Here is a 27,732-nt window from a genome sequence, read left to right as displayed (position 1 = left end):
GTATATGAAATTTTTTCCATAGTAAATTATCATATTAATAAAATTTATTAAATGAAAGCAGATAAATTTTTTAATATAATTTAATAAAAAATTAGTAATAATGAAATTTCTAAACAATTTATAAAAAATATTTTTTACTAATGTAATGAATGATTGTTATATTTTGTGAAACAGAAAAATAAACAGTTAAAGTATGATAAAATGATATTTTTTCATAGAACACATAGACAGATAAGCTATAATAAGGGATAGGTTTGGACAAAATAATATTGATAACTATATTTCACATCAAATAAATTCTAAAGATAATCAACATTTATTAAAATATGATTTGGAGACATGATCCTGACTGATGTTTACAATAAAGTTTAATAATATGCCATAGTTAAATAACAGTCAAATGATTAAGTTAAAAAAATTCAACTAATAACAAGACTATTCAACAGTCTGCATTTAAATCCTATAGAGAATATAGAATTATACAAAAAATATATCATATATAGTTCAGTATTTTGATGTTTTGGAATGCAACAGTTTCAAATATATATTTAACACTATATATCCATTTATTAATTATTTTTTAATTGCTATTTGGTAGCTAACAATATTGCTTAACAGAAATTGCTAAAAAATTTTTTTATTTTTTGCACTCTAACAGCTTAACTACATCATAAATAACTTATGTTTTTCATTTATTCGCTTTTTAAAATCTAAATGAACATCTAAAATTAGTAATAAATCACATATCAATATCCATTAAATTGTTTGCTCTAAAATATTTTAAAATATTTGTTAATATTTTATATAAGATTGATTTTATTAAAAATATTAATAAAAATATAAATAAATTATTAAATAATTTTGACAACATATTTTATTTCTGAAAAATATTTACACCTTTCTACAATTATTTTATCATTATTAATATTATTAGACTTAATAATATATTTATAACTAACAGCAACATTCCACTAGATACTATAATTAATGTAAAATATTCCAGATGACGCCTGTTTGATATAAATTTTATAAAATTTGGTAAAATCAATTTCATCAATGTGTTAGTTATCCAAAATCCATCTAATAAAAATCCTGGAACAACATTCAATATTGCAAGTGCACTTGAAAATGAAATTACATATCTATATAACAGTTAAGGTATATTATCTATTTAAAAATATTAATTAAAATTAAAAAACATTAATCATTTAACAAATTAAAGGATACCTGAGGAATGTTTCATACATCTGAATGGGTGGAATTGGAAAAACTGTATTTCTTGGTATCCAGCTGCTAACTGACACTTCGAAAAATATTTTAACTCAATCAATTACTTTATAATTATATTTTATCTCATTATGATGACTTTTTATTTAAGAATAAAATATGCAATTATGTACAAAGGTAATGAATCATTATTTAATTTTTAATTAGCAAGTTCTTAATTTAAATACAACTCCTAGACAAAAAATTAGAATATTCACCTAACTGAAAGTTTAGTGTACATTTTCTCATGAACAACAGAAAGTATGAAACTTTTTTTGTGACACTACATAAACAATATCTATGTATATTTATTATATCCATTAATCAGACAAATTAACTCAAACATTTTTTTGTTACAAATGGAAATGAAATGACAAAAAAATAGAATAACAGTTTGACTATGACAAAAAATTAGAATATTAGCAAAAACAGCCAAACAAACAGCAATAAAAAACTAAATTGTGATACAAACTTACATATTGCTGGGCAGAGCAATATAACTGTAGAACATGGGGTGTAAGCAGGACATCAGTGACAAAACTAAAGACACTATCATAGCCTTGCACAAAGCAGAAAGAACACAAAAAAAATTGCAAATTATGTAAAGTGCTTGCAGCCAACAGTCTCTAGAATACTGAAACACCAAAACCGTGTTTAAGTTTTAACTAACAAATGCCAGAAATGTGGACATAAACAAGCAATGACTGCGAGGGATGAGAGAAACTTGAGAAGGATTGTCATGCAAAACCGCTTTAAAAGCATTAAACACTTGCATGTACAATGGAGACCAACTGGAGTGAACATTAGTAGCCAAACCACATGCCAAAGGTTGCACAACTTGCACTTCAACTGTTGTGTTCCCAAGACGAAGCCATCTCTAATGAAAAAGCAACGACAAGCACATGTCAGATGGTGAAGAGAGAGCTTGTGTGGGGACAAGACGACTGGAATAATGTTCTCTTCAGTGACAAATCCATGTTTTGTCACCCATGTGGTGACCAAGGCCCACGTGTATGGAAAACAACCAAACAGGCGTTCGAAAAGATCCGTGAGGTTTGCATTGTCTGTCATGATCTGGGAATGCATGCGTGCTAACAGTGTAGGACAACTGTGCATTCTTTGGGAACATGTCAATGCACAGACATATCAAGACATTTTAGAGACATTTATGATACCATTAGAAGAAGATTTAGTTGAAGAAACATTTCTATTTCAGCAAGACAAGGCATCCTCTCATACTGTGAAGTCAATGATATGTTGATTACAAGAATGACAGATTGCAATCCTGCCTTGGCTAAGCAATTTCCCAGACTTAAACTCCATTGAAAATTTGTGGAAAGTCATGAAACGACAACTTAATGAACGGTGCCCAATTCTAAAGAGGAAATAGTGATGTGCATTCAACACATTTGGAACCTCTTCACCAGAAATGAATGTGAACCATTAATCTGCACATGCCCAACAGATTGCGAGCAGTAATTATGGCAAACGTCAACATCACAAAATATTAAGTTTATTTTGTTGTATTTCCTATACGTAACCCACATTTAGCTAATATTCTAATTTTTTGTCATGATCAAACTGTTATTCTATTTTTTTGTCATTCATTTCCATTTGTAACAAAAAAACATTTGAGTTAATTTGTCTGATTAATGAATATAATAAATATGCATAAGCACTGCTTATGTAGTGTCAAAAAAAGTTTCATACTCTGTGTTGTTCATGAGAAAATGTACACTAAACTTTCAGTTAGGTAAATATTCTAAGTTTTTGTCTAGGAGTTGTAAAATGTTTATCATTTGACAAAGTTTGAATTATAATATTTAATAAGATTATTAGATATAGTAAAATTACAAATCTTATTATTCAATGTTCATTTTTGTATAAAATGAATAGCCAAATAAATTAGGATCAGTTTGAAATACTGAAAGTTAAAATTTAAATTGACATTTCAATGTACAGTGGAACCTCTATATTCGCCATTAATTTGTTCCTAAGGATCTAACGAATATGGAAAATGACGAATGTAGAAACAATTTTTCTCATAATAAATAACTGATATTCAATTAATCCGTTCCCATCCTAAAAAAAAATACAAGAATAAAAATTTTGTTGTTTGTAAAACTTTACTGTATTTATTTAGTACAATAAAGATATAGTGGTAAAAAGGGAAAGAAGAGTAAAGTTATTATTGTTTAGAAGATGTACCATCAATTAAAACATTAGGTAATTCCAATTATGATCTCAGCATATTAAATTCTTTGGCTAAGTTGAAAACGCTAGAAAGGTTGTGTCCGAAGTTTTCATCTCTAAAATGTGAATGTTGAATGTTGAGGACCACCATCTTGTAAGCCTAGAAGTTTGACAGTGGCGTTTGGAACATCATTGGAATAATGCTCGACGTTCCAAACGCCACTGTCAAATTTCTTACAAGATGGCAGTGCTCAGTGTTTGACGTTCATGTTTAGAGATCAAAACTTGGTCCGAAAATGGACCAAGTTTTGATCTCTAAACCTTTCTACTTTCTCCATTTTCGGACTTAGAACAACAATAGAGAGAAAAAAATTATGCTAACAGCTTTCCTTCTCTTCAGTGCACTTTGTTGGAGCCATTGGAACTTGAGATTTTGAAAATAATCAATGCGAGAAACCAAGAACACACGATGACTGCACAAAGCACACTGATTAACTACAGCTAGCTGACATAGTGTTGCCAACTCAAAATTCAAATTTATAGCTAGACATTTTAATAAAAATATTCAAATCGTTTGATTTTTTTACAGCTAGATAGCATTATAAAAATAGCTAGGCCATTATAATTTAGGTAATTTGCATAGCTAGATTGTTCATAAATCCACTAAATCTAGCAAAAAAATAGCTAAATTGGCAACATTAAGCTAACACAGCGATCAGCACTGCATGCGATTGTAGTGTCACTGCCGGTATTGGGAATAATGACGAATATAGAAAATACTGACAAATATGGGGGGAGGAAAAAGTCATCAAAATGTGACGAATATCAAATATTATGAATATAGAAGTTCCACTGTAATAAGTTTTAAAAAATTGTAAAATTTAAATAAACAACAACTAACCCGTTACATATAAAGACACACAACTGCCGAATTATCGGGCTAGTAAATGGCTATAGAAATATTAATAATTTAAGTTAATTTGATACTAGAGTTAGGCGTTAGGCGCCATCTCTTGCTAAATTTAATAATTAGAATTTTAATTAAATAATTTAAATAAATTTAGGCCTAACTGGAAGAAAAGAATCGGCCCGAAGTGGGATTCAAACCCGCAACTTCTGCTATCCGTGCAGACACGTTACCAGTTACGCTACCCGGACCTTCGGTCCGATCTTCCCTTCCAGTTGATATAAGATTACCGTACAACCATCGACGGTCATTACAATGCCGGCTGGGGACACATTAATTGCCCACGTCCTCCCAAATTTTAATTAAATAATTTATTTAAATTATTTAATTAAAATTCTAATTATTAAATTTAGCAAGAGATGGCACCTAACACCTAACTCTAGTATCAAATTAACTTAAATTATTAATATTTCTATAGCCATTTACTAGCCCGATAATTCGGCAGTTGTTGGTCTTTATATGTAACGGGTTAGTTGTTGTTTATTTATATATATACGCCTTGCCGGGGTTTGCGATGGCCGGTTGAGTGCCTTTGGGAGGACGTGGGCAATTAATGTGTCCCCAGCCGGCATTGTAATGACTGTCGATGGTTGTACGGTAATCTTATATCAACTGGAAGGGAAGATCGGACCGAAGGTCCGGGTAGCGTAACTGGTAACGTGTCTGCACGGATAGCAGAAGTTGCGGGTTCGAATCCCGCTTCGGGCCGATTCTTTTCTTCCAGTTAGGCCTAAATTTATTTAAATTATTTAATTAAAATTCTAATTATTAAATTTAGCAAGAGATGGCGCCTAATGCCTAACTCTAGTATCAAATTAACTTAAATTATTAATATTTCTATAGCCATTTAATTTCTATAGCCAAATTAACTTAAATTATTAATATTTCTATAGCCATTTACTAGCTCGATAATTCGGCAGTTGTTGGTCTTTGTAAAATTTAATTTATTGATAAATGTAATGTAATAGCTCAAAATCCAACAAAATAATATTTGAGACTAGTCACCCTCTATAATTTGATATTACTTCAGTAATATCATTTTTAATTTGTAATGAGGGCCAATTCAAGGAACATGGCTGCACAAAGCACAAAGCCACATGCCTTGAGTTGGTCCTCATTACAAATTAAATTCACATGGGCATCAACCAGAAAAGACAAAAGAGAAAAAGGGTGCCTTCATTGATTTTTATTTATACTTTGCTGCATTAAACAACTTTCATATTACCATTTTTTATTATAAAAAGCACTTAAAATAACCATCATAACTGTAACAGATCAACTGGAAACTATTCAAAATTTTGAATTTTTGTCAATCAGTATCTGTTTAGAATAAGTGAATACTAGTAGTGTTAGTGAAGGGCTGGATAGTTGATCCTGCAACTCAGAATGACTTAAATAAAATCTGAGTTAGGAAACTTTTTAAGATGTGTTGAGTCCCATCCTTCAGCTGTTCCCCATTATGGACCTGCTCAAGCCCTTGATGGGTATGGATAAAAGACCCTAATATTACTTATGAAAGGAAGTGTAAAACAAAAGAGTTAGTGAAACTTGTTGTTGCACATTTTTAATAACCTAATATCATTTAAATTTTGTTTTAACATTTTTAGTACTTTTGAAAAATTTAAAGGTAAGTTTTGGAGTATATTGTTTTTGTTCCTTTAAACCTGTTAATTTTCTAAAAACAAAAACTATGGATGGACCATGGAATCAAAAATTGTGTGAGACAATAAAATACAGACAAAAACAAGTTTGAAGAACACACCAGAGATTACAATTTGCCTAACTAGAAGGATAGAAGGATTCCATTTACTATTTAGTTTATAAAAAATTTTAAACTACAAAAAAATTAAATAAAGACATTAGACTTTTTTACATACAACAAAATTTTCAATGAGCCATCCCAGTTTGTAACATGTGACCTTATATTATAGATACATAAATTAAATGCAGTACTAATTATATTTCTAACAAAATGACTTTTTTTATAATTATAGCAGACAAACACAATACTTTTAAGTGGAATATTTGATTACTATTAAAGTCTGTCCATTTGAAACATCACACTAAGGTTTTTGCAGTTATTTCATTAACAGTTAATCTAATCATGACCAAAATTGGTATGCAAAATAGCAATGAGGATGTTAATTGATGACAAATAAATGGAGCATTCCATTACATCTCAAAGATAAAAGAGCAATTATAAAGCATTCCAACTGTCCAATAGAATTATCATAAGTCTCATTTATATAAAATAATTTGAAAAATATTAAATCAAAGAGAATGAAAGTACGTATAATACTTTGTTTAGCTAAACTGAATTTAACTTTACATTTGAATTTCATATGAAAGAACTCTAGGAGTATGGAATATAAGAAGAATCTGACAGATTTGAAGAAATGCCAAATTGAAGCTTATCTACAGATGAAGAAGACATCAACTGAAATTGTTGGTTTGATAGGTTGAAACAGAAGTACCATAAACAAATACATGCATCATAAAGATGAAAGAATTTGAAAAAGTAACAACAAATGTTAGTCTAAAGTGATCAATTGACAGAAGCACACCACTTTGCAACTTGCCATCAAAGAGAACAAGTCAATTGACAAAATCAAGAAAGAACTTGCATTGTTCGTTTGTCAATCTACCATCCACACATAATGTGCTAACTTTTGCTGAAAATGTGAATTAGTCAAGATGAGACCTGTTACCCTGCTGAACTCAAGGCACAGTAGAGTAGCAGGGGGGCAAGAGGATCTATCATGCCCCGGGCTCCACTCACAGAGGGGTGCCAAATGGTCTCTAAGACACAAGATTTTCTGGAAAATCTCAATTGTTATTTTAATCGATTTCTGGGAACTATATTTCAAATTAATAATCAATGTAACATAATTAATTATTTCATTTCTTGATTTGTCTGATAAAATACGTTATAAATATGTGCAGTAAATCAATCAAATGTCTCCATATACAAAATGTTCTTTCTTTCTGAACACTTTATTTTTCTAAAATAGTGATATATTTTTATTTTTTTAAACGAAATGCATGTACAGGATAGTATGTCCGATTTTTCCACTGACTCACACATTTCCGAATCCAATCCTAGTCTTGATTTTTTTAACTAGATTTTTTGTCTCAAATTTAAAGCCTAACCTGAGCCTGGTCCCTATCTATCCTGAAAAACAGTATAGTATTTTGTAGAAGCACAGTTAGGTAGTGACTATTCATAATATATTATAGATATTTTAAGGTAGGTACTACATTCTATTATTATTTGTATTATATTCTTATTACAAGTAAATTCTATATATTATATTACTATGTGTGTTTCTGCAGGGGGATGTCAATAAAGTGTTGTGCCCTGGGCGCCAGTTATGTTTGCTACGCCACTGTCAAGGCATAAAGAATCTCATATGGAATTTGCTTGAAATCTGTTCTCAAATGCTAACTATTGTCATAAAGTTATTTTCTCCTATGGGAAGAAATTCAATCTTGACAGTTTGATAGTTACAAATACAATTGGGCTGATAAAAGATTGGAACCAAGAAAACAGGTTTCGGATGGTAAATCAGTGATGGTTTTGGGGATGTTTGGCTACAACAGGCTTCCAAATCTAGTAATCATTAAAAGTCAAAACAACTCCAAGAACTACCAGGATATTATAGAACCTCAACTAGATTCATTTGGAAAACTGATTGCAGGATTTTGTCTTTCAACAAGAAAACACAACATTCCATGTTTCAAAGTCTACCAGAAACTTCTCCAAGCACATGAATATCATGCTCCTTGATGACCATTTATCTTGTTCTTCTGATCTGAATCCAACTGACTGAGAATTTGTGACCTGAAGTTTATAACATAACTATAAACTTCATGGCACAATTCGCAGTCACTATAAAGTTTATGACACAAATTCCCACTGTTACAGATTTGATAACTGAAATCCTTGATGCATGGGAGAAATTGGACATTACACAGTTACAAAGCCTTATTGATTCAATGAAGGATCAGTTGTTTGAAGTTGTAATAGAAAACAGTGATAAATCCAGCTTTTGAACTAGTTTTGTAACAAAAAATTAATAAAATGTGATAATTCAAATACACAATTTTAATGTGCCCATTTTCCACCTTTCTAATTTTCCATGAACTGATTTTGATCACTTTTGTACTACAACAGATATTCCACACATATATTGTGTTTAAAAATATGAATTCATTCTGGTGTGTTATTAAAAAGTTATTTGCAAAAACTTTAGTTTGATATTTCAATTGGACAGGCTTCATAAATAAATCTGTTGACAACTCTTTTATCTGTTGAATAAATTTTTTATAAATGCAATTATATCAAATATAGTAGAAAATTGTATCAAATCAACATTATATAATATAGTCAAACATCTAATAATATCCACCTCTAAACAGCCAATCTTTTTTCAGGAAATTTTTTAAACAAAACTACATAAAAATAAATAACCTCCAAACAATAGCCATTTTAACATTAATAAAACTAGTAAATAGCCAGGATGACAATACATTTAAAATTTACAAGAATATTTTAAAACATTTTTCACAAGAGGTTTAACAGTAGAAAACACAGGGCTTCATCATCTTATGTCCTTTTCACACCTCAGAAACAAACAGTCTTACTTATGGCAGAGTTGACTTTTTATTGTAGACTCTGCCTCAATATGTATAACACACAAAAAATTTTCCACCAGCAATGCCTAAAATCATAAATATATATGTAATAATTAACATTAATAAAACTATTAAATATAGTTAGGATGATACATTTAAAATTTATAAAAAAATTTTTCCTGAAGTATGATAAGGATGTAAGATGAAGAAACTCTGTTTTTTCTGTTTAACTTCTCATGAAAAATTTTTTTGTAAATTTTAAATAGCCATTTTTTACATTCCCATCAGTGGCCATTGTTCAGTGGTTTAACTGTACTATAATACAAGAATAGCATTACACTCTGTTCAGAAATGAAAGTACCATTCTGTAATATTGCATTAATAAATTTATAACACTATTTCATAAAGGTTTGTGTTCCATATTACTCAAAAACAAATTGGTAATGAAAACTGAAAAATTTATGTCAAGAATGACATAATTTTTCTAATATCAGTTAAATATCCTCTACCTGAAAATGAAGGCATATCGCTAATTGGCAATTGCTAGAATTAGTCATTTCAAAATGTATCATTATACTTTTTATCTTGTTTATTGTAAAGAAATTTGAAATTCTCTAATTTAGCATTATATTTTCATTAGTTAGCTATTATTTTAATATTGCAAATTTAATCAATGAGAGAACTTCCATTTTGTGATATCATTTACAAATTATGTAATTGATTAACATTCAAACTGGAAAACTATGCAGAAGCAGAAAAGTTAAAATAGTTTCAATTCTATTTTCAGTTAGAATTATGTCTAAGTGAAATTGCAAAAAATCAGAAGTTGTATCATTTTCAGTTTTAGTTATATTTTCAGATAATGTGGAGCTTAGGCCTAAGATATACTCAGTATATTGTTTCAAATGAAAAACAGTATTCTTCATCATATAATTTCATTATTACTATTATATGTCTGGTAATGTTCCATTATTGTCATTATTATTACTAAGTGTTATTAACTCTTTTTTATTTGTAATTTTAAATTAGAAAAGGCCATGGCTATCTGTTTTATCTTAGTTTTCAGTTATATAAGATATATATCCAAGGTAGCAATAGTCCAAATTACTTTGGATAATCAGGGTTCTATTGTAGTACAATAATATAATGTTAAGAAATATTAACAGCAGTAAATTCCTGAAATTTTTTTTGCTTATGTTGTATCAGTGATGCCCAAACTCTTCAACTGACAGGTCAAATTGCACATAAGTCATAGGTAGGTAGGCTATATTTTGTTTATCTATATGTACTAAAAGCAAGCATATTCCTATCATTTATAAGTGATGTGTCAAATATGCTTGCAAGTCAGAGTAACATGTACTGTACCATGGGCTGGTATTGGCTTAGGGGCTGTATTCTGGGCAACACTGTTGTATACTGATAGAAATTCCTTTTTTTTTTATTTGGTTATTGATCCAAAAAAATCTTTATAATCTTTACTTATTTTGAAAGATTAATTAAAACTGCACCATACCTGAAAAATATAATTCCATTGGACTTCCAATGAAAATTACTGAATTCTTTCCATTCCGATATAATTGTAATAATCTTGTGTCATTATCTATTTGAGGAATAATGCAAGTCCATGATCCATCTTCACATTGTTCAGAAGTTTTACACATCCCTCCTGACTGTTGCAATAACTTTCTCACAGGTAAACAGGAGTATTTCTGTATAAAAACATTTTTCTTATAATAAATATTAGAACTTCTAAAGAATGAAATAACGACTTCATATGTCAATGCAGTTACAGCTTACAATTAGGTCTAATTATTTCACTGAAATTTTATATATTTTCAAATGCCAACTGTAATATTTCTTTTTATTAATTATGTTACTAATGATAGGATTAGTTCTGGGAAGGTTTCAAGAAATATCAAAAAGACTTAGTTATAAGTTTGGAAGTTGTGATTGCAAGCATTAAAATATTAAATTAGTTTTCAACATTAGTTTAATGTGCATTTTATAATTAATAAATAACATTTAATTTAAAAACGTTTACATATTCTTAGAAATATGAATTACTTTATATTTGTTGGAAGTCATTTAATTATTAGTAATTTCATATAGAGTTTACAAATATATTTGATTTTCACTGATAATTAAAATTAACATTATTTTACAAATAAAAAAATAACTCCAAATTCTTTTAAAATATAACGAAACTTGGCTTTGTTGGCACTCATCCTAATTTTCAGTTTTCCCAAGCACTTTTAGGCAACCAAGCCCATTGTCAGAAAATGACACACAAATGAGTCACCTAAACTTGTGACTTGACTACTGAACCGATTTACTTGTGTGTCTTCTGATGATGGGCTTGAGTGTCTAAAAGTGCTTGGGTAAATTGATATTTAAAGTGAGCTCTAAAAAAGTAGAGATCTGCTATATAAAGATTTTAATTATATTACTAAGTTCCAAATTCTTTTGATAAATTTACTCAATGCAGAAGAGTTTTAATAAATAAAATAATTAAATGAAAAACCACTGTCAATTAATTATAAACATTTTTTCATTTAATGTTTTTTCTTTAAATTGTACCAATATGATTGTCATTATAACAGTTTCAGTTGTATTTAATAAAATAGAATATTTTTTAAAATGCTTATTTCTAACATCTAATTTATGATACAAAAGATTTTATATATTTTATAAATTTAAAAGATATTTTCTTTAGTGATTAAATTATAATAGAAAATTTGTCAAAACATCAAGAATTATTATTATTATATCTATTACTTCAATTGATTAATTTTTTATATAATTAACCAAATTAAACTGGCTAAATTTTATATACACTCAACTGACAAAAAAGTTACACACCAAAAAGAAGGCATTGGAATTGAATAAAACTTTTATTAGTGTGAACATAATGAAACTGATTATGGTAATTTGTGATAAAATATTGTAGCAAAGGGACAATTTCCTGTGAAACAACTATGATTTAAAAGAAACTTTATACCTTGTAAGACTGGATATATGATGCTTGCCATTTATATGAATCTTCATATTTCCTGCCTTCAATATACAGTTCTCCTCAGTCAGTCAGTCACACTAGCCCAGATGGCAGGCAATTCAACAAAATGACCATCCTGCTTCCATTAGTTGGATGATGTAGCCTTTCTCAAACTCCATCAGCTGTGCATAATGTCTTTGACTATGCTGCACAAGCATGCCTGCCACGCAAAGATCTCTAAATAACAGGCCTTTGAATGCCAGTAAAAATTCTAAACACAGTAAGCCTCTGTAAGCCTTTTTTAAAATAGAATACTGCAATACTGATTTTGAGACTCTCTGTGACATTACCTAGCATGCAATTATCTATCGGCATACCTGTCTGAGATTTAACTGTATGCAGAGATTTTCAGTAATCAGACAATTCTATTTAGGAGCATAACTTTTTGTCAACAAATGTATTAACAATTTTACTATAAGTAATATTATATAAATATATTTCTAATAATTTTAATTGAATAATTAATTAATATTAATATAAATGAAAAATTCTCTACAAATTTTCTACTGTGTAAATTAAAATATAAATTCTATTTTTTATTCTTAATTATTTTTCATGTTTTCAATTAAAATTCTCAAGTAACCTTTCTCATTCTATTACATTTAAAATATTTTATTCCATACTTCTTGATCATTGAGTGTCCAGTGATGAAAGCAAAGTTCATTCTGGGATTCTTTATTGCAACAATCAAACATAGGATTATTTGATGAACCTAGAAAATATATTTAAAGTTTAAAAATTATATATATCAATTTGGCTATTATATTTTAATAACAACAATAAAAATAATTTAGTAAGAAGTCCAAAAAACAATGAAAAATTAGAAATCAGAAAGCAAGATGTGTACAAAATCTGATATAATAAAGTATTAAAATAAATCATTTTAGCTCAGAAAATTATTAAATCAATTTCAATTTTTATTAATATTTTAAAAAATAAAACACTCATAAGACAATTTATAAAAATGCATTTATTCTACATCAATCTAAACAATTACGTTGTTTTGTTTAGAACTGCCACTGTTTAAAAAATTTTTAAATAAAAATTCTTATTTAAAAAAAATATTTTCTTCACTCTTCTAATCTATTTTATTTTCATTATTTTAATGTGTTTTAGTTTTTCTCTTACTAAAAATTTAAACAATTGATAAAATGAAGCCTTGTTCAATATTGTTATTTTAATGGAAGATCAATGTTAACAATCAATTAGACTTTACAAGAAATGAAAATAAAAATATAACACAACCATTTTCCTTCCATTAAATTTTTCTTCTACATAGTTTCATCTATTTATACAGTTTATAGATATTTAATGTAATTTATACACAAATACATTAGTCCTAAACATTTTAATTTATAAATAATTACATTTCAAAAAAGTTATATAATTCTTCATATTTCATTGTGTTTCAGATTTAATATTTGATCAGAATTGTGTTCTTAGAAACCTCAATAAATTTATTATTATTAAATCAATTTATATATACAGGAAATCCTTGTTAATTTGAACTCAGATACCATATTTACTCGTGTATAAGATGATCTCACATATAGGATGAGGTATAACTTTAAATATCAAAATAAAGAAAATTAGATTTATTAATACAGTTCTGTTTTTATTTCATCTAATCATAAATAAAATATCAAATGCATGTAAATGCACACATTGTCCTGTAAAAATTACTGGCATTTTAAACTTTAAGGAAAAATCTTGTACACTTCATGCATTACCACACCATTTATCCAATTGCCATGAAACTTTGGGAAGTTGTTTAATACATTCCCGCGAAGGTTTGTGGCATATGTGAAGATCACCATTTCCCCCCTTTCAATAATATATTTATATATGGATTAAGGCTTTTATGTCCAACAGATGGCGCTAACTTCCGATGACCTAAGTTTGCTTTTCTGTGAGGCATTATGCTTTTCTGTGAGAATGGACCTAAGCAGATCATTTTCTACCTATCTATATAAATAAAATACAACGTTTGTTTCTTCCTACAGATTCCTTTGAAATTTTGACACAACGTTGCATTCAAATATGCACGTGTTTTTATATAATATACATCTCGAAATTCTCCCTACGGAGGGAGATGGATGGGATTAAGGCTTACCGTGAAGAACTCGGCTTCTATTTATACTATTTTACATGCGGTTTTTTGCGTTTTTAATTGCGTTTTAATAGGTGACGTCAACAGAATATACACTAAAAAGGGATTTTTCGATATTCTCCAGCCGGGAAAGAGACAGGATTAAGGCTTACTGTGAAGAACTCGGCTTCTATTTATACTATTTTACATGCGGTTTTTTGCGTTTTTAATTGCGTTCTAATAGGTGACGTCAACAGAATATACACTAAAAAGGGATTTTTCGATATTCTCCAGCCGGGAAAGAGACAGGATTAAGGCTTACTGTGAAGAACTTGGCTTCTATTTATACTATTTTACATACGGTTTTTTGCGTTTTTAATTGCGTTTTAATAGGTGACGTCAACAGAATATACACTAAAAAGGGATTTTTCGATATTCTCCAGCCGGGAAAGAGACAGGATTAAGGCTTACTGTGAAGAACTCGGCTTCTATTTATACTATTTTACATGCGGTTTTTTGCGTTTTTAATTGCGTTTTAATAGGTTACGTCAACAGAATATACACTAAAAAGGGATTTTTCGATATTCTCCAGCCGGGAAAGAGACAGGATTAAGGCTTACTGTGAAGAACTCGGCTTCTATTTATACTATTTTACATGCGGTTTTTTGCGTTTTTAATTGCGTTCTAATAGGTGACGTCAACAGAATATACACTAAAAAGGGATTTTTCGATATTCTCCAGCCGGGAAAGAGACAGGATTAAGGCTTACTGTGAAGAACTCGGCTTCTATTTATACTATTTTACATGCGGTTTTTTTGCGTTTTAATAGGTGACGTCAACAGAATATACACTAAAAAGGGATTTTTCGATATTCTCCAGCCGGGAAAGAGACAGGATTAAGGCTTACTGTGAAGAACTCGGCTTCTATTTATACTATTTTACATGCTGTTTTTTGCGTTTTTAATTGCGTTTTAATAGGTGACGTCAACAGAATATACACTAAAATGAGATTTTTTGAAATTCCCCCACGAGGGAAGTGTTACACATTTATAATAGATACATTTTGAGCCACAACAACGCGTGGCCGGGTCAGCTAGTCACAAATAAAATATCAAATGCATGTAAATGCACACATTGTCCTGTAAAAATTACTGGCATTTTAAACTTTAAGGAAAAATCTTGTAAAATCGACAACATAATTTGTTCATGTAAAACTGGACAATTGGGAACCTTTTTTGCCAATTCTTAACAGTCAAATCCACTCTCCATTGATTACACTTATGAGTTTCTCCAAACTCTGATTTCTGAATCATCATCTGTTTTCATGTGGGAATGGATTAAAACTTATATCAGGCTCCCATGTAATTATGGAATTTCAATTTGGAATTCGAATTCAAAAACTTTGCTTTTCCTATTGCTATTCATCTTTACTCCTAACAATACACAAGAATGATTCGAACAACCTAGATAAAATACTTTTGTTTTTAAACATCGGAGGATGAGCATCCGGTAAAAAATAAGAATACATGGTTCACAAAAATTATTGCAAAAATGTAAAATATCCTTCACTTGCATGTATAGGACAACCTAGATTTTTGAAGTTGTGAAAAATGAATAAAAACCTTGTCTTATATGTGAGAAAATACAGTAGTTTGAAATCCCATTTGTTTGTAACTGTATATTAGTCTTGGCCAGGAATATAGGGATTTACATATTAATTAAGCAATCCTATTAGTTTGAAATACAGCTACTTCATAATTTGAAGTGAAAATTCTGTCTGAACTGTGATATGGCTATGTTAATTCATTTGTTTAGATTGAAGTACCTCCATGCTATAAAAAACAACAGACCAAGAACAACTCTAATCTGGTCAATATGACTGCTTTTACAGTAATGCATTTTTAGGTATCACCTAACATATGGACTACCCCTTTTTTCTCTTATTTCATAAAATACAGCTAGATTTTAGAATTGTGAGATTGGGCAATGAATACCAGAGTGAGATATTTGTAGGACTCTAGAGCCATGGTTCTCAATCTTTTTGAAGTCGGGGAACAATATAATTGTTATGATTCACGATGAATCTAACGAATCATATAATGTATCACTATAAACTTTGACATCTTATTTTTACGGAACACTTACAATGCATCAACTTTAAAGCAGGGGTGGAAAACTTTTTTGAAATCAAGAGTGCACTCAGTCTAGTTTATGACATCATTGGCATTTGATGATTACATTTCCATACAAAAATTATTTTACATTGTATTGATATTTCTTTTGCAACAATTTTTAATTGTTTATTTGATTTTTTCACAGAACACTTGAAGTGGCTTCACGGAACACAGATTGAGAATCATGGCTCTAGACTACTACTTTTTGGGCCACTTGAAAAATAATTTGGGCTATGTTTTGAGGAATTCTGCTTTACTTTTTATAAAACCTATCTGGCAAACTGTGTAGTTCTCACTAGACACATGCTGTTTGGAGTAAAAGCATTCTAAATGATTTTAATAAACATGTTTCGTTTCTTAGTTAAAGAAAATATTCTATCAATTATAATTATAACAATTTCAATCAATCAATTATAACAATATATATTATAACAATTTATCATCAATCACTGCACGGAAATGTGATTTATGGAAGACTAATAAGTAATGCATAATACAATTGAACCCCATTTATACATTTTTCACAATTATATGTTAAATATTTTTTTGCATGGTACTTTCTCCATTATAAAATTCTTCAGTTATGATTTTGTACTTATACATCCTATTTTTTAGGGCCCTAAGGCACTTTTCCCCTCATTTATGCATTATTCACTTTAAAATGGAAAAATTTTAAACAATTATTAAAAGTGAAAAATGTATTCACTTCAGATTAGTACACACTGACAGTAAATTGCAAGCAAATGCAAACAGCGGAGTGAATAATACAGTATGTAATGAGTGACACCATTTCCAATGAATTTTCTTGTTTAGCAAATTGCTCCTCCAGTCCAACAAATTGAATATTTTTAAAATATAAAATATATAAAAATATAAATTTATGGAAATTATAAAATGTCTTCATTTTCTGTCATTCACAATACCAGTGACAGCCCAAAACAATTTTTTACTTACAGAAACAACCTTTTATTTGAGGCTTTGGTTCTGAAAAACAACAAAAAGTTCTGTGAATGACAAAAAATGAAGACATTTTGCAACTTCAATATAATTATATATTTTATGTTTTAATGTAAATACCATTGTCCAAAAATTTATAAAAAAAATCAATTGTCATTGTAAATTATAGATGGAAACACAGACATTTGAATTTGTGTTCCATTTAAGAACCTGACGATGATCTAACGATTAGATCGAAAACGTTTGTTCGTTACATTAAAAATCTCTCAGCAAACATATAAAAGATTGTCTCATTAAGTGTTAATTATTTTGGACTGTCACTGGTGATATGAATGATTGAAAAATGAAGACATTGTAGCATCAATAAACTTTTATGTTTATATATTTTATATTTTAATGCATATTGGCAAAAATGCTTAATTTTGAAAATTTTTGCTTTTCACTTTTTGTAGTATGAGCCAATTTCATTAAGTGACTAATACTGCTTTCTGGTTTCTCATTTGTTTTCACTATTCATTGTTAGTGTAGCTAACCTTTACAATCACTTTTCATTCTTTCATGTGACTGGAGTTTCAGTGGGAAGAGACAACTGATATCACATACTGTACCAGAATATGACAAGTCCATGGAAAAAAACAAAACTTGGTCAACTTTTTAAAAGTACAAAACAATTTAACATTGTTTAACTTTTCTTTATATATGTTATTCAAATGTATTGTATTTATAGTATACTGAAACTTCTTTGTTAAGAATTACTTGTACAAATTCAGTTGTACAATGTTGTAGTACAAATCAGTGTTTTGCAATTCAGTCTGAAAGCAATTTGTAAGTAGTTTCATTTGTATGTTTCTTTTCATTTATATGATATTTTTCTCAGTTTTCTTGAAAAACATATAAATGACTGTATAATTAATTTTTCCCCTGAAGAATAAGAATTAATCTTGTTTTTTAATGATCTGGCTTTTGAAAATATTTTATGAAATGAATACAAACATTTGAAATGATTATATATATATTCTACACTGTATAAAATTAAATTAAAATTATTATAAAGCAATACAGTAGAGCATCGTTTATCCAAATCAATTGGGAACTGGAGTTGTTCGAATAACTGATTTTTTGGATAACCGATTATGTACGAAAAAATATATTAACCTATCCGATGTTGAAATTTTTCTCCATTGAGTGTCGCTTCGTGTTGAATTTTTGTCGATTTTAAGCCTAACGAAAATTTTTATAATAATCATTGAGATTGTTGTATCGTTAAAAATTATTTCTTTATTTTGTACAAACAAAATAAATATATTGAAAAATATAAAAACAAAAAAAATTATACCTTAGAAGTTAATCTAGTATCAAAAACATTCGATTCAGCACGACACAGTCCGACTGGAAAGCTTTTGGTTAACCGACGTTTTGGTTGACCAGCTTTCAAATAAACAATGCTCTACTGTAATTTAAGTTTTCCTAAAATTATTATTAAAGTTTATTATTTAAAAGTTTTAATATGAGTCCAACACCAGAATGTCATTCCTTGATCTAGAGATACATAAATCTCCTACTCTTCAACTTTCGGTGTATCACAAAAACAATAGTATACCACAAATTATTCCTGCTACTGCATTTCAACCAAAACACTATCTCAACTCAGCTATCACTTCTCTTATGAGAAGAGCATTCCTTCTTCCTTCTAAGCAAGGTATTCATAGAACAGGAAATGCAACTTATCAACAAAGCAATGATAAAAGCGGGCTACTCCCAATCAAAGTTTTATTATCTTCGTAATTGAATCAAAAACAAATTATATCCACAATCTTTCCTTACCAACGAAGACGACCCAAGAATAGAACACCCCCACTACCATTTTTGGGTCCCGTATCACTGAAAATTGTACACCTGTTTAGACAAAATGGCCACATTCTACCGCTATCCACACAGCCAACATTGAGAAGATTGCTAACTAACAACAGAGATGCCATCGATCTTAAAGAAAAATTGGGAGTTTATCTTATATCATTAAATCATAATGGATCAGGAGAAGAACATGTGTTATATAGGAGCCACAGCTAGAACGCTAACTCGCCATCACAGAGCATCAGGATGACATCCGTAATAATCATCCATCAACGGAATTAGCTAGGAAAGTCCTAGATCAACACTATCGACCGCTATGGGACCAAACGAAATTATTGAAAGGATGCAATAATCAAAAAGAACTCTTTATTTGGGAAAACCTGTATATTTCGACGCTAACACCATGTAATACCACAACTCTAGAAATTTCTAAAACATGGACTACTTTATTTAAACATTATAATTTAGATTTCTAGAGTTGCATGGTCGCATAGCAACCATTGTTAGCAAATGCATACAACATTCCGTTCCAATTCAAAACATTTTCGAACTGTACGAATTTTTCAAATTTGGTGTTCCATTTAATTGCACCGCTTTTTCAAGAAGTGCTATAACTCTGATACAAAAAACTGTAGTATTCATTTTCACCTGAAGATGGTAACTGTATGTCACCAAAAGTGCTTGTGAACATCTTTATATTTTAACAATTCACCGTGGTAATGCCACAACACATAAGTGTAGTTTATGATAATTATAAAGTCGGCATGAAGTGATAACCAGTTTTAATATGATAAATTGTTATAAATTATGAAATAGTTATTTTTTTATTTTACTCAATTTTTAATAAATTGTTTATTACCTTTTATTGCTACATCTTCTTGCATGATAAATGTAATTGGTACACAATAACCTTGAGACGGTTGATTTATTTTATCCTGTAAGCATTTTTTCCAATGTTCTTCGGTTTGAATGGAACAAGACACAATGGCTGTAATAACATCACCAGTCTCCAACCCTGCAGGACCATCCACTCCTGAATTCTTAATATTCAAATACAGACAAAATTAGTTTTAATAGTTTTAATAGTTTAATAAATTAGTTTAATATTTATTCTTTAAAATATTATATTACATTAGAAAATAAATTAAATATAATAGTAATTTCTAACTATAATCAATAAATACCTCAGCAATATATGTGACAGTTACTCCAGAACCATATTGGTAAAATGGAAACAGCAGAAATGCATTAACATATAATAAAAATGATGCACATAAAACCAATACAATATTATGCCAAACACCTGCACAATATATCCTCAATTGTTGCCATGGCGTTAACAATGTCATACTTTCAGTTGATAAATCAACAAACGCACCAGGAAATATTCCAAAAATAAACAAACCAGAACCATGAATCTTGACATTTTCTCTAGACAGAAAAACAAGCAGTTTATATTCCTAAATATTAAAAAACAAAGCTACAATCAAATTCTAACTAACTATATTAATCTTATTATATATTTATATGTTCATAAATTGTAATATTTTGTTTATCTAAACATTCATAGAGAAATTTTTATCTTATCAACTATAAATAGAAATAAAGATTTTATGAAAAGGTTTAAATAGAAAATACCATAATTTTTTGAGTGTAAGCTGCAGGAGGGTATTAGATCACTCTTCTAATCTAATGAACAGATAAGCTGCACTTTTATATTAACTTCATCAACTTTTAATTGCTGATAAATATTCAATGTTAAAAACAAAAATGACTATTAAAACAACAGTTGCAATTATTATTCTAAAATATTAATCACAACAAATGAAGTTCATTGACGATTTCAATTTCAAAGTTCATTAGCATTGGGCCATTAAATTAACTAACTTTGTAAATTTTGATTTTTCCTGATATCATTAATAATGAAGATCAATAATGATATTAGCCAATATTCATTTTTCTAACTTTGATATTGAAAAATACTGTATTGATAGTCAATTATTTAATAATGTTGAACACTAGTTCAGATGATGCAGCAATTTGCAAAGTGATTCATAACTGATGTAAAATTTTCCAGAGATAAGTCACAGTTTTGTATAAGCCATAACCTCTCCCTTTTCCAATGTAAAACAGCATATAAGCTGTGGTTTCTACTCGAAAAATTATGTTAGATTAAAATTTCTAAATGCATGTTAATAATTATATATAGTAAATTATGATTTTAAGATTTTATAATACAGTATATATATATAGAATTAAATCTTACCTTGCAGCAGCAAGTGCATGTCCTAATTCATGAAAAATACTACACATTAGTAATGTAACAAAATAATATATTACATGAGACAATGGTAAATTCACTCCTGGAAACTAAAACAATAAATAAAATACCAAATTAACATTACATATATAACTTTAATTAATAAATTTTAATGAAATAGTATAATCTTAACTTACTACTGGTTGCAAAATCTGTTCTGTTTTGATATCATAGCTTAAGGAGTCATACATATTCTTAGCAGTATATGCTAATAGAAATAATGATGGTATGATTAAAATACTTGTAACAAGAGATCCAAAGCTGAACCACTTCCGAAGCCATCGAGCTTTATAATTACTCAACTTTTTAAATAATCTGTTCCAACGACTTGTATACCATTGTAATTGGCATGGTTTGAATGTGAGATTACTTTTTTCTAATAGTACCAAATATGGATGTAACATGCATGACTGAAAAATACATAGAAAAATAAGAAACTCAACATCACCTTAACACTGGGGGTGAAATCAACACTAAATCCGGAACCTGTACTGGTGTAAATCGTGTGAAAAAACCTTTCTTCACAAACATTTACAAACTTTCTAAGATAGTTCTTCCTCAGGCAAAAAATCCGATGGAATGCTTCAAAAAATAGAACGTGGAGATTTAAAGGGCCACCTCAAGATTTAAAGTTTCTTGTTCATTTACTGCTGGAATTAGCATTTAGGTGTGAATTTTGTTATGAGATTTAAAACAAAACCGAATGCTTGCATAATGAAACTCGTTGAGATGGGAATGCGCACTTGTGGGTGGATGAGTGGAAAAAAGCCCTTCTAACCAGATTATTAAAGGCTGCAGCCTTGTAGGAGAATGGGTCGCATGAACTCACCGGTATGTATGTAGAGGCGGCACATGGATTGTGGTATACCAAGATGAGGATGACGGATCCTTCCACTTTAATGTTTATGTCCAAAAAATGGACTTCAGTATTGCTAGACTGCTCAATGTCTAGCATTAAGCCATATAGGTTATCATTAATGGCTTGCACAAAAGCCGAGATGTTAGGTACTGTCTTCCACATGATGAGAATGTCGTCTACATACCTCCTATAGAGAATGTTTGGGAGGAATGGTGGAAGAATCTTTTGATTCAAGTTGCCTAATGACCATTTTGCAAAGGTCTCCAGACATTGGGCTACCCATGGGGATGCCTCTTTTTTGTTTGTAAACAGCCCCATCAAATGTAAAAATAGAATTATAACAGACCAGATGAGCCATTTCAAGTACTTGTTGGTGTAATACTTGTTCTTGACCAAAGTAAGCAAAAGTCCTTAAGGGAGCAAAAGGCTGGAGGGAGCTCCACGGAAGGGTAAAGAGATTTAAAGTCCAAGACGGTAATATACTGTGGTGCCAAGGATAGATCTTGAAGGAGGTGGACGAGCTCAACCAGGTGGAGGTGGAGAGAAAGCAGATTGTGAGTGGCCTTCTCCAGTTTTTGTGTGGGAGCTCTGGCTTTATCCACAATCAGATGTAGTTGCTGGCCTATCTTGTGTGTTTTGGCAAAGGCAAAAAGCCTTGGTGTATCTGGGGAATCAACTATTATGTTGCCCAATGCTAGGCGTTTTGCTAACTTGAAGCTTGCGAATCTCTTGACCTTATTTTATATTCTGTCCACCATGTCCTCGTTCTCGCATTGGGTGATATTGATGGACTCCTTTAAACCTTGGTGGTAGGTGTGGCGTTTCATGAGGACCAGCAACTTAGATTTATCTGCCCTGGTCCAATTTTGTTGCATCCATTTGCCAGCATGTCTAAGCTTAGTTCTTAGCTCAGCAACCTCGGGTTGTTCCTTAGATTTTTTTGATTCTTAGTGTGGTTAACCATCTGTAGTACTCTTTTTGCGTGTCAGGCAGGCTCTTTATTAGGAACTCCAAGTCTGGAATGAGGTCCCTATATCGGAGGAATTTTGCCAGATTTTTTGCCTGAGGAAAAACTATCTTAGAAAGTTCAAAACCATTTGTGAAGAAAGGTTTTTTCATGATTTACACCAGTAACAGGTTCTGGATTTAGTGTTAAAAAGGAATTTTTTGAGTTGGCTACTTTTGGGCTACTTTTTAGAAAATTTTTGGCTACAAAAGCTCAAAACATCTGGCCGGCTGTCATACTTGAGACAAAAAATTGGCACTTAAGCAGTTTGAGTTTGACACCCCTGATCTAGGCAATAAAGCCCAGACCAATAGAATTTGTGATAAATCTTCCTGCCTGATGTTCACCATTGATATTTTTTTGTGTAAAATCATCTGAAGATTGAATAGAATAAATCTCTGAAAAATGTACATGAATTTAAAAACAGACTTCTTAAGATGAAAATATAATTTTTACTCTTGTTTAAACTAAGTAGTTAGATACTGAAATCAAAATGATTAGATATGTGTAATCTAATTGAAAGAAATGAAAAAAAGGAAAAATTGGAATATTTTACAGTAAATTCTGTAAAATATCTGTATTTCAGAATCTGTATATAAATTCAGTAATATCTGTTTTTTAAATATAATTTTAAAGTTATGTGACCTAATGGCCCAATCTTTTATAAGGACATCACTGTCTCATAGCAGTAGTAGGCAGAAATGTTCTATTGTGTACTGCCCCAAGATAGTACTTTCTGAGTGGGAATTACATAAGAGGAATCAAAGTATGTGTGCATAAACTGCTTAAATACAGTATGTAAGATGCATAGATGTGATAACAAACTTTTACCTTAAATGCAATATGTAATATTGGTTTAAAGGCACTTTTTAATGGTAGAATGAATAAATAAGATAAAGTAATAACCAACATTTTTATTATTTTTGTTGGTTACAGAATGTATCTTCCTAATTTGCATGTATTTGAATGGAAAATGCTTTTACATGAGATTCTTAGACACACACAAATTACTCAAAAACAGAACACATTGTATCTTGTCAAGTGTTATTTCCTAGATCTACAGAAGTGCTACTTGAACTGGTCCACAATAAGATTTCACTTAAAATTTCATAATTTTATATATTATGTTAATGAAACTATTTAAAAAAATGTCTTCAAAGTCTATTAAAACATGTTTTTTATTAATTTCATTTTTATTTATTATTTTAAATATTTAGTACCAGGAATGGACTGGCATTGAAACAGGCTTAGGAATTTCTTGAAAATGGTCCACAAACTCATTTTTTGAAAATAATTAGAAACAAATTTGTTATTGTATTTGTCTTACTAATTCAGTCTAAATATAAAAATAATAAAAGAAAATGCATTTGAATTTCAATTTTTTTATAACTGTTTTTATTTAATTTCAGAAAGATACTGCTCTGAGCATAATTGGAATGAAAAATCTTGTCTATGAACACAAAAAATTTTAGTAGTACTAATCTATAGCTATATATAATTGATCAGTGATTCTTTTGTATATCCTTTTGGAATGTTTGTGTGTATAGGGATGGCCTAAAATCCTAATAGAGTGCTGATATTATCTGGCACAGTTTGTACTAAGCTACTACAAACTATGGTTCCCAACAATTCTTCCAAATTGTTTTGATTATACCAGATTACAATAAAACTTTATCTGTAAAGTATTCTCTTCCTGGTAAAGTTTTACAATCTGTTATTGTTGTAATATTATTTTCTTTTAATTTTCATTTGTTGCAAGTAGGTAGATCCAGGTAGGTACTCCAATGGCAGTACTTCCAAGATTATTATTTGGCCCATATGACTATGCTGTCTTTGAGTAGCTAACTTGACTGTTCATGGAGTACTTGATGTTATGTAGTTTTAGGGGGTGTGGGGACTCGCCCCCACTGAGGTGCATGTCTAAATGCAAAGCATGTAGAATAGGCAGTAGACTAATGTGTGTTAAAAACTGGCCTTTGTACCCCAGGGGCGACATAAGCGCAATTTTACGGTTGCAAGTACAGTGGAACCTCGCTTAATGAGCATAATTCGTTCCAGAATCTTACTCATAATGCAAAATTCTCGTTAAGTGAAACAATTTTTCCCATATAAATTAATGTAAAATACAATAATGCATTTCTTGCTGAAAAACTACTCAAATGTTTTACGTATTATGTTTATTCAAAAAAATTATACAATATACATTGTTAAGGAGGGTAAATCATCATCTTCTAGCACGGAATGAGCCAACCTGAAATGTGAATTCGATTTGTAGAAAACAAAAAAAAATCACAGATAATATGTCTGATAAACACACCAAATGATATACCAAATTCTTGGGATATATAAAGGCTATAATTAAATATTAGAAATTAAATAATTTGATTACAGGTAGGCAGTTATGCTGTCATCTCGTATTAAATTTAATAATTATAAATAATTAATTTTTAATTTAGACATTTCTAAAATTTAATTTGAAATCGGTCATTAAATTTGGGGATACTATAGATTACCACCTATGGAATTTTGGGAGTTTGAGTATATATCTGAACTGAGGGGACCAAGACAAGTTCGATGATACCCTACTTTTGGACCAGAGACGAAAAATAAGAAAGTTATCATAGTTTTTTAATGCTTTCATGCAGATGGCACCATAGTTGCTAGTGCTGCCATCTTGCGATAAAGTCTGCAAACAAATTAAAAAAAAGCACTCTGAAAGGCAAGAAATTGCACGAACAGTCGAATGCCACTTCCTTTTTTTTCTTTTGTTCAAGAACTACCATGAATCAATAACTAGTGACGTTAAACAATCAGCGGCCTGCCAACAGCTCCCCTTCTGGGGGGAGTCTGTCAGGAGCATGAACAGTCGAACGCCAGTTCCTTTATTTCCTTTTGTCTAAGCATCACGACTCCCGATCGTGGTAGTGCGGTCAGCTCGTAGTACTAGCCGACCACGAGTGATAGCGAGACTGAGGAGCCGTAGCCCCGGGCGTGAGGGTGTGCAAAAAGGACTTAACTTGAACTGTAGATGATCAGTGTGCTCGTGGATCAACATCTGCCTTTGTTGAAGGTGTATATGGCTGACTTGCCGGACTGCCTGTTAAACACGCGATAGGCTTAACAGAGAGAGCGACGTGACTCCCGATCATCACGTGATCGCCGAAAAAAGTATGATAACTTTCTTATTTTTTGCCTCCGGCCCAAAAGTAGGGTACTGTTGAACTCGTCTCAGTCCTCGAGTTCAAATATATACACAAAGTCCCAAAATTCCATAGGTGGTAATCTATAGTACACCCTTAAATTTAATATGAGATGGCAGCATAACTGTCTACCTATAGTCAAATTAATTAATTTCTAATATTTAATTATAGCCTTTACATAGCCACAAGAATTTGGCATATTGTTTGGCATGTTTATTATATAATGGGCTATGGTTGTTGATGTTTATACGTAATATGTGTGAACACTAGTTTCGAAAAATGTGTGATTACAAGCAACACTAAGATGCTAGCGGAACAAGTGCTAAACACAGACTGATGGAGCATGGGTACAATCCGGAACTTCCCCTCTCCTTGTCACTCATTAAGGAGTCATTTTTTTACAATTTGTTTGGATTGTTATGCGAGGTTCCACTGTATATTAAGATCTACATGTTTAATTGTACTCGTCAAATAAATGATGCAGCTAATAACTTGTTTGTGAGATCGGACTATAAATGTTATAGATAGTTATATTTTAATTAGTTTTGCATACTTGTTAAAATGACCCCTCTGGGTGGGATCAGACCCTCATTCAGAGCCAGAATCTTATCTATTAATGTAATAAAAGAATCGCTTCATAAAAGAAAATTGTGTACATACAAACATAATAACAATATTCGTTTATGAATGAATAATTACCTTAAATACAAGATCAAAAAATCCTATGACGATCCAAAAGACCGCAACGACAATCAAAATTGTTATAAACATTTTAAATCACAATAAAAAACAACTGTTTATATTTGCAAGCCTAAACAACATTTACATTTGAAATTTTGAGTAAGAGAGTTATGACGAAAGAAATAAAATATACGACAAATTCAGGAATAAATGAATGCAGACGATTTTAAACAGTACACAAACACCGCCTCATCTGCCATCTTAGTGATTAAAACGCCCTCTGTTAAAATATTTATATATAAAACGAAACAATAACAGAAATTTGAAAAATAATTTTGTTTGTAAATTATTTTTAATCTTATAAATGTGAGGCTCCGGAAGTGAATCAGAACCATACTTATAAATAAATTTTGTTTAATTAGTTATAAAAAAAATATTTTGTAAAGCCGCTAAAAGAAAAGGAAAGACGGAAATTTATA

General features: G+C 30.2%; 1 protein-coding gene across 2 annotated transcripts; it reads right to left on the bottom strand.

Annotated features, from left to right (window-relative positions):
- Positions 1-841: 841 nt before the first annotated feature.
- On the bottom strand, positions 842-27,513 carry S2P (membrane-bound transcription factor site-2 protease). Of its 2 annotated transcripts, none has more exons than XM_067265347.1 (9): positions 21,811-21,923; positions 21,645-21,715; positions 21,454-21,557; positions 20,372-20,618; positions 20,047-20,227; positions 12,737-12,825; positions 10,575-10,770; positions 1,228-1,303; positions 842-1,142 (listed from the first exon to the last, which is right to left on the bottom strand). In XM_067265347.1, the coding sequence occupies exons 2-9, from the start codon at positions 21,696-21,698 to the stop codon at positions 908-910; spliced, it is 1,182 nt and encodes a 393-aa protein (XP_067121448.1). In that variant the 5' UTR covers positions 21,699-21,715; positions 21,811-21,923; the 3' UTR covers positions 842-907. The 2 variants fall into 2 exon arrangements, with proteins under 2 accessions (XP_067121448.1, XP_067121438.1); XM_067265337.1 differs by adding an exon at positions 27,272-27,513 and having other exon boundaries at positions 844-1,142; positions 21,645-21,917.
- Between the last annotated feature and the right edge of the window lie 219 nt (positions 27,514-27,732).

Source organism: Centruroides vittatus, unplaced genomic scaffold (genome assembly GCF_030686945.1).
Source record: "Centruroides vittatus isolate TY-2023 unplaced genomic scaffold, ASM3068694v2 contig_1050, whole genome shotgun sequence".
Classification (NCBI taxonomy): domain Eukaryota; kingdom Metazoa; phylum Arthropoda; class Arachnida; order Scorpiones; family Buthidae; genus Centruroides; species Centruroides vittatus.
This window is presented reverse-complemented; position numbering and strand designations above follow the sequence as displayed.